Here is a 14,120-nt window from a genome sequence, read left to right as displayed (position 1 = left end):
AGTCGTTTCTTTTGCATTTTGTTTATGTGGCCGAGATGGGCGTGGCCCAGTCGTGTGGTGAGTTTATATTTTATAACAGTTTATAATACAAATAAACGGGGTGCTGATGAGGAGAAACAAACGAAAAGAGGCTGAAGATGGACTTTTGACAAGGAAAAAGCTCTACATATCTACAATTTGTATTTACATACATAAATACATGTTACATGTGCTTAATTATGCATATGCATGCATACCTTTTAAAAGTTTAATTAAAACTAAACGCCATAGTTCCGCCATACTGATAAGATAACCATACGAAACAATATTTAAAAAAAACCGTCTGGAGTAGCTTTTGAACACCTTTTGTTTTATTAACCGGGTTCGCGTTGCGAAATAATTATTTGGTATAGGAGTGAAACACCTACACAGGTGCCTTTCGTCTATTTTGGCCTGACCAGCAGATCGCGGAGACTGCAGCAGTCGAGCTGTAAAACTGAAGCAGCTTGAGCTCAGCAGCGATTCCTTCTTCTATGCCTTGGCCAGGCAACGTGCTTTGGAATCAAGCCAATATATAGCCAAATTGAAGTTAAATCCTAGATGTAAGAAATTGTGGCCAATCCAACCCATTAACCGTCTTTTAAATGTGTACGTGTGAGTGTTTATTATTATTAAAGATAACAGGTGTGATTAAGTGAGTTCTGCAAAGCGGTTTCTCGCTCCGATTAATTGTACAAAAATTGTATTAATTGCTTGTAAGCCGAGCTTGAGTCGCTCATTCATCGCAAGAGCAACAGCAAATAGGTCTCTAATTCTTATGATACTTATTCAAACCAGAAAATTATAGCCCAAAAACTCGCAACCACATTTTAACAACAAACTGCCATGTCAAAGGCGTCGATTTTTAACATTTAAATTTATGTATAACTATTTATTTTTCAAACAATTCCAAAAACCAAAAACCAATCAGCCAAAATTCGAGATATTTGAGAGAGAGAACAAAACAAAATAAATGTACATATGCTATAATTGCTTACATTAATTAACTTAATTTACCATTTACACTGTACATATATTTTACATTTGTCTCTTTTGAAAGCTAGCACGTTTCACGCAGTAGACAAAGAGAGAGAGATAGATTATGGATAAGCAGAGAGAGAAAGAGAGAAATTGGCTCAAGAGAGAAAACCAGGGCTGAATTCGTCTTTAAATACTTAAATATACCTAAATATACTTAAATACCAGGGCTGATACACAATAAGAGCGCGCGCGTGCGATCATATGGTATACGTTGACGAATACTTAGTCGATGTGTTTAGTTTTAGTTTGTTGTGATTACGTTTCAGACGCTTTGCTCCATTGCACTCGCAAGTTAAACCAGTCACAGGAATATACATATGGACATTTGGCAAGAATCTCACAAATCTGTCTAAATACAAATACAAATCGTATGTGTGAAAAACAACAAGAAATGTGGTTTACTTTCCAGAGAGAGACAACGCCAGAGAGAGAGAGTATCAAAGAGTGAGAGATTTTTCGGTGGGTGGGTGATTGGCGCGTGTAGCTCTCCTGTAAAGGGGCCACCGTTTATGGTACATATCTATCTCAATGGTATTTATACCAATTTCATCCATTTTTATGGTACTGCCACCATAAAGGGCACGCCGCCACTTGTGTGGATTTATTTCTGTGTATATTTACATATGTATGTATGTTACCTCTGCGCGATAACAAATGACATTGAATTGATGAACGAACGCTTGTGTTTGTTTGTTTTACAACCGGTTTCACATACGTAGTTTCTGTGCTGATAAGCCAGCCACCAGCCATCTCTCTCGCTTATCATCCAACCGTGAGACGGGGATTTTGGTACACTCTCGGTCTCGCACACGCGTGCACCCATACCAAATCGCAGAATCTTTCGATTCAATAAACACACACAAATACACACGCATGAGTGGGAAGAGCGGAAGGTACACGAATACGCTCGCAGGTGATATAAACAAACAAACAAATGTAATGCATATAAACTTGCGGTAATGCCAGGGCTGGGGATGTAAGAAATTTCGTGTGGAAATTCAAATTTTTAACCGCTACATCAATTTATTTTGTAAACGAATGTTTCGGATTGGTACTGATAGTTCTAGTTATTATAGTTGTAGCTGATATTCACTATAATTTTCGCGACCATTGCAAATCCGCACAACAATTGGTTTTCCTAATCCCCATGACCAATGCAGACAGATCTGAGATCCGTTTCGGGCATCCAGGTAGAATGGATTCTCTAAATGTATTCTCTAAATGGGTTTATGATCACCATTCGGGTTTTACCTTTTACTTGGAAGCGAAATCATAAAGATTTTGACTCCGGGCGCTGCACTTTTCGACCCAAACCGTGACCACACCAGACACCCATCCGTTCATCCGTCTGTGCCGTTGTTTGCTTTTGCGTTTTGTCTCTCAGTGGTGTGTGTGTGTGTCCCAAAATAAATATGCTAATTTTTATGCACGCTCTACTGACGTCACAAGTGGTCTGAGCGGGGGGGAGCTGATAGCAGTCCGTGGTGGTGTTGGTGGTAGGTGGTCCCACCACTATCACTGCGATGGAGCGTGCCCAGGTCCCTCTGGGCAGTGGAAAAGTTCTCGATGAGCTCTCTCTCTCTCTCTCTCTCTCTCTCTGTGTTGGGGGGCTATCAGTGCGATACGAGCGGCAATGTGGAGTGGATTGGAAGGTGCTTAAGTCTGAGGCAACGTCTGACTGGCTTCCGTTCTTATCATTTGATTTCTTTCATTGCAGCCTCTCAGACCAAAGAGGAAACAGAATAAAGAAAGTATAAAGCTTGTTTGTGGCACCTCCTTCCCCATCCCTATCCAACATGCGCTTCCAGCGGCTCTTGCAAATGCGCAGATTGGCGACCAGCGCCAGCGCCAGCGCCACCCTGATGCGTGCGCCCAAACAGACGACACACCACAGCACGATGGGCACGTCCCTGAGTGTGAGGACAATGGCGGGCAGCGGGGCAGCGATACCGGAACTCACGAAGGTAGGCAATGTCGAGTATTCGTGGTGCGGTGAGTTTTGGTTGCCTTGCCCTGTGAATGGTGGTGGCTGTGGTGGTTGCAATGTGGGCGTGGCATCGCTCTGTACCATCACAAATGGTGGTTGCTGCCAACCATAAACCACCACCACCACCACCATCATCTTCCACCGCTGGCTGTCCACTCCTCCTGCCGTACAGTTGTGCACAAAATGAAATTTGAATATCTTTATTGGTGCTGCCAGATCACGGACAATGTGCAACGTGGCAACTATGCGACACTGAACGACGCTGATGTGGCCCACTTTGAGAAGCTGCTGGGCACGAATCATGTCCTCACCGAAGACCTAGAGGGATATAACATTTGCTTCCTCAAGCGGATACGTGGTATGATAATGTTTTCCCTGCCCAGAGCACAGTTCTCTGCGACTATGTTTGCCAAACGATTTTTATTTCCTAGACTTCAAAGCCAAGCAAATAGTTAGAGGCGAAAAATGAAAAAAAAATCTTCTTGACTGATTGATTTGTCGCTTACAGGCAACAGCAAACTGGTACTGAAGCCCGGCAACACGGAGGAAGTGGCCGCCATTATGCGCTACTGCAACGAGCGGAAGCTGGCCGTGGTGCCACAGGGTGGCAACACGGGTCTGGTGGGCGGATCGGTGCCCATTTGCGATGAGATTGTGCTGTCGCTGCAGCGGCTGAACAAGGTGCTGTCGGTGGACGAGGTAACGGGCATTGCGATCGTTGAGTCGGGCTGCATTCTGGAGAACTTTGACCAGCGGGCGAGGGACGCGGGTCTGACGGTGCCGCTGGATCTGGGTGCCAAGGCCAGCTGCCACATCGGTGGCAATGTGTCGACGAATGCGGGCGGAGTGCGCGTGGTGCGTTACGGCAATCTGCACGGCTCTGTGCTGGGCGTGGAGGCGGTGCTGGCCAACGGCCAGGTGCTCGATCTGATGTCCAACTTCAAGAAGGACAACACCGGCTACCACATGAAGCATCTGTTCATTGGCTCCGAGGGCACACTGGGAGTGATCACGAAGCTCTCGATGCTGTGTCCGCACTCCTCGAAGGCTGTCAACGTGGCCTTCATCGGCCTCAACTCGTTCGACGACGTCCTCAAGACATTCGTCAGCGCCAAGCGCAATCTTGGCGAGATTCTCAGCTCTTGCGAGCTGATAGACGAGCGGGCCCTGAACACAGCTCTACAGCAGTTCAAGTTTCTCAAGTAAGTGGATCGAATCTCCGGCAATGATCTTCCATTATTTGTATTCCTTCTGCTCGACAGCGCCCCCATCTCGGGCTTTCCCTTCTACATGCTGATCGAGACCTCGGGCAGCAACGGCGACCATGATGAGGAGAAGATCAATCAGTTTATTGGCGACGGGATGGAGAGGGGCGAAATCCAGGATGGTACTGTCACCGGCGACCCAGGGAAGGTGCAGGAGATCTGGAAGATACGCGAAATGGTGCCCCTGGGCCTCATCGAGAAGAGCTTCTGCTTCAAGTACGACATCTCGTTGCCGCTGCGCGATTTCTATGGCATTGTGGACGTGATGCGGGAACGTTGCGGCTCCCTGGCCACCGTCGTCTGCGGCTACGGCCACCTGGGTGACTCCAACCTGCATCTGAATGTCTCTTGCGATGAGTTCAACGATGAGATCTACAAGCGTGTCGAGCCATTCGTGTACGAGTACACCTCCAAGCTGAAGGGCAGCATTAGTGCCGAGCATGGCATTGGCTTCCTCAAGAAGGACTATCTGCATTACTCGAAGAATTCGGTGGCCATCGACTGGATGCGCGACATGAAGAAGCTCCTTGACCCCAATGGCATCCTTAATCCCTACAAGGTTCTCAACTGAACAGGCAGGATCATGCTCAGTGATAGATCAAAGATGTAGGTAGAGATGTAGATCTCATCCATCTCCAAAAGTTCTTTTTTTTTTTCGTGCCGCCTGGTTTTTTTTTTGTTAATTTTATTTTGTAATCCGTGTAAAGTATACCCAATAAAATGTGTAAAAAATCATTTGATTTTGATTTAAATAGGTAATGGTAAATAATTACACAGTAACTCAGCGTCTAAACGCTCCCATGACCGTAATTCAAACACACAGCCTTAAGGGTAGGTCAAGGGTGAAGTTCACACACAGAAAAAGAGAGCTTTAGGGTGCGAGATCAAGGCGCAGCAGAAGATAGAGGGCGGCTCAAGGTGGAGTGAGTGAGCGGTTTGGTATTGAGTTTTTTGTCCATACCCCAAACCCAATCACGCATCCAACTCCCACTCGAGCTTTCATTTAACAGCTAGCGATGGTCATATCGATGCCATATTGCTTTACTTAAAATATCAAAGTAATTTGGAATCTGAAAAAATATCGATATATTTGATAGGCTTTAATCAGCTGGTATAAATGGCCCAACCGGCAAAAGCTCCAAGTCCACATGTAGAGTGGCAACGCCAAGTGGCAGACCGATCGTGAAAAAACATTCCACAGTAGCGGCGCAAAAAACATCAGAGAGAGGAATCAAAATCAAATAAAATTTGCTTTCGTACGGTACACATTTTTGTTTGACAAAAAAGGAATAAGCGACAACAAGATGAGCGGGTAAGCAAAACTAACGGAACGAATAAAGTGAATGCAAATAATATGACACCCTTTGCTTGCGCCTGCATTTGGGTGCATTTCCCTCTGTTGGTTCCTCAGAAAGGCTGACATTGCACTCATTGGGCTGGCCGTGATGGGCCAGAATCTCATATTGAACATGGACGAGAAGGGGTTTGTGGTGTGCGCCTACAACCGCACGGTGGCCAAGGTCAAAGACTTTCTCGCCAACGAGGCCAAAGGCACAAATGTGATTGGCGCTGATTCACTGAAGGACATGGTGGCGAAACTGAAAACGCCGCGCAAAATTATGCTGTTGGTCAAGGGTAAGTCAGCACAGCACAATCTCCATCTACACGATTTCAATTTTTATTAAGTTAGATATTTTGGGCTCTAAAACCTGCTTATTGTAAGCGCTTTAAGTGTGGTTTTCGCTGGAGTGGCGTGGCGTGAAGCGATCGCGCTTGTACCCTGCCACCTCTGCCGGTGCGCGTGTGTTACCATGTGTGTGTGTGAGTGGAAGTCAAAGCAATGTCATTAATCGCTTTATTGTTGCTGTTTTTTTTTTTGCAAGCTCAGTGCATTTTGCTGTACGGGATATGAGTGTATGAAATGGAGAGAGAGAGAGTGAGAAAAAAGTTATGATCTGCTCAGCAAGCTATCGCATTCAACGATACTACATTTGTTTTTGTTGCTTTTAATTCAGTGATGCTCAGTGAGCTCTTATTGAGCTGTGACTTGTGCACCTGTGACTTTCGTATGCAAACGCATGCAAAAATATATCAATATGAGTAAATCACTACAAAGTTACCTTGAAACGCGGATCTGACAGACTCGATAGCTTCCGGTTGCAATCACTTTCACCCACACATGTTCACATGGAATATCTCCAAGTCACATTCAGTGACTCTCACTGTTACTCAGCACAGGTGATGCTCATCTCTAATGCACACACACGCGCACACGCATGCAAATTGCTATTCTCGCATGTTAATTTGCGTGACCGGCTTATCTCTCCTACCTACCGAAATTCTCTGACATTCATTATAGGTCATACATGCGAGGCGACCGCTGTGACAGTGTAATAGGGGGATTTCCTCGCACATTTTTGGTGGCACAAAACAATCTTTAACCACCGTTGCCTCTGCCAGTGATTCATTATTGTTATATAGAAACCGAAAAACGACCGCTAGATAGATAGATAGATGAAATGCTATCGTAAATACTTGCCGGCCTTATCTGGGGCTGGAGAAGTGCTTGGCAAGGGACGACTTGGGGGTGACCTCAAAGCAAGGTTAGCCATGCTTTGGACTGGCTGGCGTGACTTTCTAAATCGGCAGAACAACCAATTAACCTTGTCTAATCGCGCTCTATGCTTTTCCAATCCACGTTTCAGCCGGCAGCGCCGTCGACGACTTCATTGAGCAACTGCTGCCGCTGCTCTCCCGCGGCGATGTGATCATTGATGGCGGCAACTCAGAGTACCAGGACACGTCGCGTCGCTGCGCCGAGCTGGAGAAGCTGGGCCTGCTCTTTGTGGGCTCCGGCGTTAGCGGTGGTGAGGAGGGTGCCCGGCACGGACCCAGCTTGATGCCCGGCGGCCATGAGGCTGCCTGGCCCCTGATCAAGCCCATCTTCCAGGCCATCTGCGCCAAGGCCGATGGCGAGCCCTGCTGCGAATGGGTCGGCGACGGGGGCGCTGGACACTTTGTCAAGATGGTGCACAATGGCATCGAGTACGGAGACATGCAGTTGATCTGTGAGGCCTACCACATAATGCAGAGCCTGGGTCTGTCCGCTACCCAGATGGCCGATGAGTTCGGCAAGTGGAACTCGGCCGAGCTGGACTCTTTCCTCATCGAGATCACGCGCGACATTCTCAAGTACAAGGACAGCAAGGGGCATCTGCTGGAGCGGATTCGTGATACGGCCGGCCAGAAGGGTACGGGCAAGTGGACGGCCATCGCCGCCCTGCAGTACGGCGTTCCCGTGACGCTCATCGGTGAGGCAGTCTTCTCCCGCTGCCTGTCCGCCCTCAAGCAGGAGCGCGTCCATGCCAGCGGCGTGCTCAAGGGTCCCTCAGCGAAGCCGAGCGTGGCGAATGTGACCAAGTTCCTGGACGACATCAAGCACGCCCTGTACTGCGCCAAGATTGTTAGCTACGCACAGGGATTCATGCTGATGCGCGAGGCGGCCAAGGAGAACAACTGGCGGCTGAACTACGGCGGCATTGCACTGATGTGGCGCGGCGGCTGCATCATACGCAGCGTCTTTCTGGGCAACATCAAGGACGCCTACACATCGCAGCCGCAGCTGTCCAACCTGCTGCTGGACGACTTCTTCAAGAAGGCCATCGAGCGGGGACAGGACTCGTGGCGCGAGGTGGTGGCCAATGCCTTCCGCTGGGGCATCCCCGTGCCAGCGCTCTCCACCGCCCTGAGCTTCTACGATGGCTATCGCACCGCCAAGCTGCCGGCCAATCTGCTGCAGGCGCAGCGCGACTACTTTGGTGCTCACACCTACGAGCTGCTCGGCGACGAGGGCAAGTTCCATCACACCAACTGGACGGGCACTGGCGGCAATGTCTCCGCCAGCACATACCAGGCATAGCCTGTGGCACCCCTCTCACACACAAACACACACATACACACACGCACACGCACAGACAACACAACACGCATTCCATGTCATAAGGTAAATAGTTGGATGTCCCTCCGTTGGGGAGCTGTAACAAAAGATTACAATTGTTTTTTTTTATAGGGTAGCAGTACCTATTTATAACGTTACTATATATATATGCATGTATGTATATATAATTTCATATTGTTTTTAAACATAATATTAAATTGGTGTTTTTTTTTTGTTGCTAGCAAACGATAGCGATTCCTTCACTTCACTGGTGGTTCAAAAATAAGGCCTACATATGTAACTTGACTTCCATAAGATCAACAATGGGCAAAAAGCTTTATCCAACTAGAATTGTGTGTAACGAGTCTTTCGAGCTGTAAATATACATATTATTTATCTGCGAGCAGGGCAGGGCTTTTGTACAAGCAGCATGGCGGCATCCGGCATCCTCAATCATCCAGGGGGCTGAGTGTCTTCTTGTTCTCGATGACCAGCTTGTCCGCCGTGTATAGGTGGCCGATGATGACCTACAAGCGTCATGGAATAGGTTAACAAACCGATGGAAACTCTTATCACACTGACGACGTAGAGCCCGATCCGATAAGGATGGCGTCAGTCAACATTCAGTGGCGATGCGCGCACGCGGTCTGACAGCTGATGCACCACAACCCAACAACTTACCTGCCGCCGTATCAGCTCCAGATTCTGTTTGCCCGCCTCCATTTGTCGATCGATTTCAGCAAAGTCTCGAATGGCCTTGTTGGCGCGGAATGCGTCGCGTATCTTGCGAACAGCGTACATTCTGTGGATGGGGTGGGAAATGGGGTATCATTACGACAATGTTCGGTGTTCAATTTCATCACAAACGAACCGAAAGTTGTAAGCGGGCAGCTTTTCCGATTCCCGCAATAAATTCCGGTACAGCGTGATGGCCTGGCGACGTGTTGACATCTTGTTATGCTGAGCAGGTGGCGCAGAGGGGACAGCGAATGGGCAAGTGGCGCGTGCTGGTTGCAGTTTGATGCGCGTTTTAATTGATAATATCGTGTTATTGTCGAATTGTCGCTGTGTATGGGGGGTTTCGGATTACTTTACTTTGTGCCGCTTGATGACATAAAAAAATACATTGTTGCAGTAGGTGGGGAGCGGGGAAAACACCACTGTAAAATACTAGAGTTCTAGCAGCACAAGAGGTTTGGTATTTCTGAGGCTACGGTCGCACTGGCAATTGGCCATCCGAAATGCATATTTTATGAAGGAGATGCAAGGAAGCTTAACTATTAATTTATTTAAGTTGAACTAACAGCAATAGAGGTAATTAAAAATCAATGATTATTATGAAATTATATCAAAGATGATATATCTGAAGAGGTGTGTGGGTATAAGTGTCATCACCCTATCAAAAATTCACTTTGATTTAGTATTAATTGTGTTGGCATTTTGAAAAAAAGCCGGTTAATGACCCATTACATAAGATGCAAAACATACTTATGTACATATGTTTTTGTAAACTTTGAAAATTAATAATTGGTTGGTTTGTGAGTTCACTAGTGATAAACAGCATTTTTCTACTCCCTCGCCTAAGGTCACACCATCGATGGCATCGATAGTTACCACTAAAATATTATCGATAAATCGAACTATAATTTTCGTGTTGTTTGTTGTTCTTTTTTTTGTTCGTTACATAGCACGCTGAATACAAATACCTTAAGGTAAATAAAAATCAGCTGAATAAAAAGGTGATAATGAGAAGTGTAGTTCTCGTCAAGAAAGCAGAAATTACCGGAATGCGTGACCCTTGAAACAAGTCCAGAAAAGGCACCTATGTACGTCACATAGAACTACTCCCCATGCATGGGCTGTTCTGTGCGCAACGGGTTGGAGATGGAGAGAGTGAAAACCGAAAATCGGTGCTAAACAAATAAAAAAAATACTAGTTACTAGTGAGAAAACATGACGCATTGTTTGCATTTGTGTGCGCGCGTGTGAGCCGCGTTTATGGGTGTGTGTGAGAAAGTGGAGAGAAAAGTGGTTTGATTATGACAATGCCCGCAATGCAGCAACAAGCCAAATTGGTGTTACACGGCTAACTGGCTGCTTGTGTTCTGTGCGTAATGTGCTCGAAATAAGCAATAACAAAAAAAGGCCATTAATTTCGTCAGATCCAAATAAGCACTCACACAGCTCCACGAACACACACACATACGCATACGCCTTGTATCGATAGCCATACCCTTCTTTCCGATAGTGTGAAGCATATGCAGTTACGGTAAAGGTACCATAATTATAAAGTAATAGGGCACTGCGGCCTCTCTTATCAGCATAACTGCTGTTTATGATACTTTCAAGCGAAAGGTCTCTAGAAAGACTGCCTGTCCATGGTACGAGTTTCTTTCCCGCTCCTCCGACACACGCCCACACACACATCTATCGATAGTACCCATTCAATACGCCACCGTTTCGATAGCGAGAGCATATGCAGTTACTGTTTTCTTGCTTGCCCGCTCCACTGTTCGCTGAGAGCCTGTTCCATGTAAATTGTGTAATATTTTCCCAAACTTAAAGTATTCACCGAGTGAGCTTAATTGGGCCCGAGGCCTGCCAACGCTCTCCCTCCCACCCACTCCGGTTGTGAAAACCGAATGGCGGTGAACGGAAAGCTGTGTAAGGCTGATTTCCATGCAATTCGATTCAAGCCGAGATTGAGATTGTTCGGCGGCTGCCGTCTCATCTGCATATTGCCCAATCTCCATCAAAATGCAACTTTTTGTTCTCGGTTTGCGTGTTTTTTTATGTTTTTTTTTTGTAAGCCCCCACCCACCCGCGCATTCTTTTTTGATTGTTTTATCGCTACGCTACGTACGTTGTCGCTGCGGCTGCGGTGTTATCTTGTACCTTTCCGGACGTGGGGGCTGTGTGAAATACCGTTTCTATATGGAGCGTGGGCGGCCGGAGCTGCAGCCATTTTATTAATATTTTTTCTGTTTCTGTTTTTTTTTTTGTGTTCTGTCCAACCTTCAGTCAGAGATCAGCCCAATCAGAATGCTTTCGCTGCAGAATCAACGGCAACCGAAAACAAGCGCCCTGGTGGACGACTATGAAATCTCGGACACCGTGCTGGGCCTGGGCATCAACGGAAAGGTGGTGCAGTGCACCAATCGGCGCACCAAACAGAACTACGCCCTCAAGGTGCTGCTGGACAATGAGAAGGCCCGGCGCGAGGTCGATCTGCATTGGCGTGTCAGCGGCTGCAAGCACATCGTCAACATAATCGATGTCTACGAGAATACGTACAGCGGCCGCAAGTGCCTGCTGGTTGTGATGGAGTGCATGGAGGGCGGCGAGCTCTTCCAGCGCATCCAGGACAAGGCCGATGGGGCGTTCACGGAACGCGAGGCGGCACAGATAATGCACGAGATCTGTGCGGCGATAGACTATCTGCATAGTCGCGATATCGCGCATCGCGATCTTAAGCCCGAGAACTTGCTCTACACCACATCCCAGCCAAATGCGATCCTGAAACTGACAGACTTTGGCTTTGCCAAAGAGACCTTCACCAACGACACCCTCCAGACGCCCTGCTACACGCCGTACTATGTTGGTAAGTGATTTAATGCTTTAATGCTTTGCTCTGCTCTGCTCTGCTCTGCTTAAACTTAACCAAATTTCAATGTTTGGCTTAGCTCCCGAAGTGCTGGGACCCGAGAAATACGATAAAAGCTGCGACATCTGGTCGCTGGGAGTGGTCATGTACATTATTATGTGCGGCTTTCCGCCGTTCTACAGCAACAATGGCTTGGCCATTTCGCCGGGCATGAAGAAGCGCATCCGCACCGGGCAGTATGATTTTCCCGATCCAGAGTGGACGAACGTTAGCCAGTCGGCCAAGGACTTGATCAAGGGCATGCTGAATGTGGATCCCAGCAAGCGTTTGCGCATCCAGGATGTGATACGCAACAAGTGGATTGCCCAGTATAATGCTGTGCCACAGACACCGCTCTGCACTGGCCGCATGCTCAAGGAGGGTGAGGAGACCTGGCCGGAGGTGCAGGAGGAAATGACCCGATCCCTGGCCACCATGCGAGTGGACTACGATCAGGTAAGACGAGCTTGTTGCTGGCCTGGAGTCTAAAACTAATGCTCCTCCTTTTCCTTCTCTATTTGGCAGATGCAAATCAAGGCGCTGGACAAGTCGAACAATCCGCTGCTGACAAAGCGAAGGAAAAAGATTGAGGAGATCTATGGAACAAATGCCACGGCACGAAACTAGACAACAACAAAACGCAAACAGAGCAACAAGAAAACATACAACATGCTACATACTACTACGGCCAATCCCCGAGTGAGAGTGAGGAGCAGTAAGGAGCAAGAATAGGTAGAAAGGAGTAGGAGTAGGAGTAGAATGGAGTACACGCGGGCACGACAGAGGCCATCAAATCAGACGATGGTTGTTTTTACCACATAAGAAAGGACAACGTTGCAGTGCGCTGCATAAGCTAATGCTATAACTAGCGACAGCCACTACTACTACTATAACTAAAAACTAAACAAACTACTCCATGATGTTGTGTTACGTTATGTCTTACGTTTTCTTTCCTTGTCCATTTATCTAATGTATGTATTGTGTATGTATAATCCATTTCCAGGATAAAGGTTCTTAGGGTATATTTGTAGTCTGAAAAGTGCTATTTTTTTTGGAGAAGAAAAGAAAAAAAAACATACTTAAAAAACCAACTCTTAACTAAGCAAAGAAAACAAAAAGGAACATGCAGAGAGCCAAGAGCAAGCCTAGCTAGCTAGCCCATCATCCCCTTCTTCCCCCTTCTCCCCACCATCCCCAGTTTTATCTGCTGCATTTTCGTATGCTTCAGTCTCGTTTTCATTTTTTAAGCGTGTTTGATTTGTAATTCACCAAATTTTGTTTTTATTTTGTCTGTACTTTCGACTTTTGATTATGTTATATCAATATATGTATGTATGTACTGCGTGTCTGTATACGGTACGGGTGTACAACAAATTATAACGATTATAAGCCAGTTAACGTAAACGTAAACGTTAGGCTAGCTGCCTGCTGTCCTGTCCTGCCTGCAAATTTCAATGTTTTGTTGGTTATCATATCATTTGCTGACTCTGCAAGCGATATACCATTTTACCGTATAGCGTATTTTGTAGTTTATAAACAAAAACAAAAAACAAAACAACAAAAATCAAAAAGCTTATTTTACTATGATTAAAATCAAAAACTATATACACGAAAATGATTTTGTTGGAGTTTTGCTTAAGCAAAAAAAGGAAGTGGGGAGCAATTGCTCGATCCGAGCGAGATGAAGGTTGATCGCACCAGTGGCAAAGCGAAGGATTGGAATTGCAAGATCAAAGTTAACAAGAATTAATAACCATCGCAGCTAGCAGGTTTACTCAAGGAGTGCAAGAGTGTCGCTTACGTGTACAAATCCAAGGTATTGTCGATCTTTGTAGATATATTTGAATGCGAAGCATAATTTAACAAGATTTCGAATAATTCAGTACTTCGTGGATGGCCTCTGCTGATTTCTTAGCTGTGGTGTCTCTGATATACCAGCCTAACCGCTCCCACCATTAAGCTACAACACGAAAAGGCCATTAGAGTGTGTCCCTCATCTTCTGCTGCCGCTGTCCTGGCAATCGGGGAAACATAGGACAATGCCACTGCCAGCGGTCTGGGCGTCCCAATAAAAAATCTGTGGAGAATTCGTTTTCATGCTAAGTATTTTTGGGGGTTTTCTTTATTGATGGTTTAACAGTGCAACCTAGATAATAAATACACATATACATTCATACATATTGTACGTGCGAACATACACACATACATGCATACATGCTCGCAAATACA

At 46.4% G+C, this 14,120-nt stretch overlaps 4 protein-coding genes across 9 annotated transcripts; 3 read left to right on the top strand and 1 right to left on the bottom strand.

Annotated features, from left to right (window-relative positions):
• The first annotated feature begins 2,855 nt into the window (after window positions 1–2,855).
• LOC117903537 (D-2-hydroxyglutarate dehydrogenase, mitochondrial) lies at window positions 2,856–4,937 on the top strand. The gene is made up of 4 exons (XM_034815725.1): window positions 2,856–3,023; window positions 3,263–3,404; window positions 3,555–4,248; window positions 4,309–4,937. The coding sequence occupies exons 1-4, from the start codon at window positions 2,856–2,858 to the stop codon at window positions 4,880–4,882; spliced, it is 1,578 nt and encodes a 525-aa protein (XP_034671616.1). The 3' UTR covers window positions 4,883–4,937.
• A 520-nt stretch (window positions 4,938–5,457) lies between these two features.
• On the top strand, window positions 5,458–8,599 carry LOC117903540 (6-phosphogluconate dehydrogenase, decarboxylating). 4 transcript variants are annotated; one of them, XR_004649511.1, is made up of 5 exons: window positions 5,458–5,623; window positions 5,723–5,946; window positions 7,017–8,314; window positions 8,381–8,422; window positions 8,491–8,599. XR_004649511.1 is itself a non-coding variant. In XM_034815727.1 (3 exons), the coding sequence occupies exons 1-3, from the start codon at window positions 5,616–5,618 to the stop codon at window positions 8,228–8,230; spliced, it is 1,446 nt and encodes a 481-aa protein (XP_034671618.1). In that variant the 5' UTR covers window positions 5,458–5,615; the 3' UTR covers window positions 8,231–8,459. The 4 variants fall into 4 exon arrangements, 1 of the variants encoding a protein (XP_034671618.1); XR_004649509.1 differs by having other exon boundaries at window positions 7,017–8,422; XR_004649510.1 differs by lacking the exon at window positions 8,491–8,599 and having other exon boundaries at window positions 8,381–8,459.
• On the bottom strand, window positions 8,484–9,391 carry LOC117903557 (protein bcn92). Its single transcript, XM_034815761.1, has 3 exons — window positions 9,120–9,391; window positions 8,930–9,050; window positions 8,484–8,775 (listed from the first exon to the last, which is right to left on the bottom strand). The coding sequence occupies exons 1-3, from the start codon at window positions 9,197–9,199 to the stop codon at window positions 8,698–8,700; spliced, it is 279 nt and encodes a 92-aa protein (XP_034671652.1). The 5' UTR covers window positions 9,200–9,391; the 3' UTR covers window positions 8,484–8,697.
• A 456-nt stretch (window positions 9,392–9,847) lies between these two features.
• LOC117903542 (MAP kinase-activated protein kinase 2) lies at window positions 9,848–13,434 on the top strand. Of its 3 annotated transcripts, none has more exons than XM_034815731.1 (4): window positions 9,848–9,960; window positions 11,270–11,849; window positions 11,932–12,347; window positions 12,417–13,434. In XM_034815731.1, exons 2-4 carry the CDS (start codon window positions 11,291–11,293, stop codon window positions 12,516–12,518), a joined length of 1,077 nt encoding a protein of 358 aa, XP_034671622.1. In that variant the 5' UTR covers window positions 9,848–9,960; window positions 11,270–11,290; the 3' UTR covers window positions 12,519–13,434. The 3 variants fall into 3 exon arrangements, with proteins under 3 accessions (XP_034671622.1, XP_034671621.1, XP_034671623.1); XM_034815730.1 differs by lacking the exon at window positions 9,848–9,960 and adding an exon at window positions 10,716–10,781; XM_034815732.1 differs by lacking the exon at window positions 9,848–9,960 and adding an exon at window positions 10,781–10,912.
• Window positions 13,435–14,120: the final 686 nt, after the last annotated feature.

The sequence above is a fragment of the Drosophila subobscura genome, chromosome A (genome assembly GCF_008121235.1).
Source record: "Drosophila subobscura isolate 14011-0131.10 chromosome A, UCBerk_Dsub_1.0, whole genome shotgun sequence".
Lineage (NCBI taxonomy): Eukaryota > Metazoa > Arthropoda > Insecta > Diptera > Drosophilidae > Drosophila > Drosophila subobscura.
This window is presented reverse-complemented; position numbering and strand designations above follow the sequence as displayed.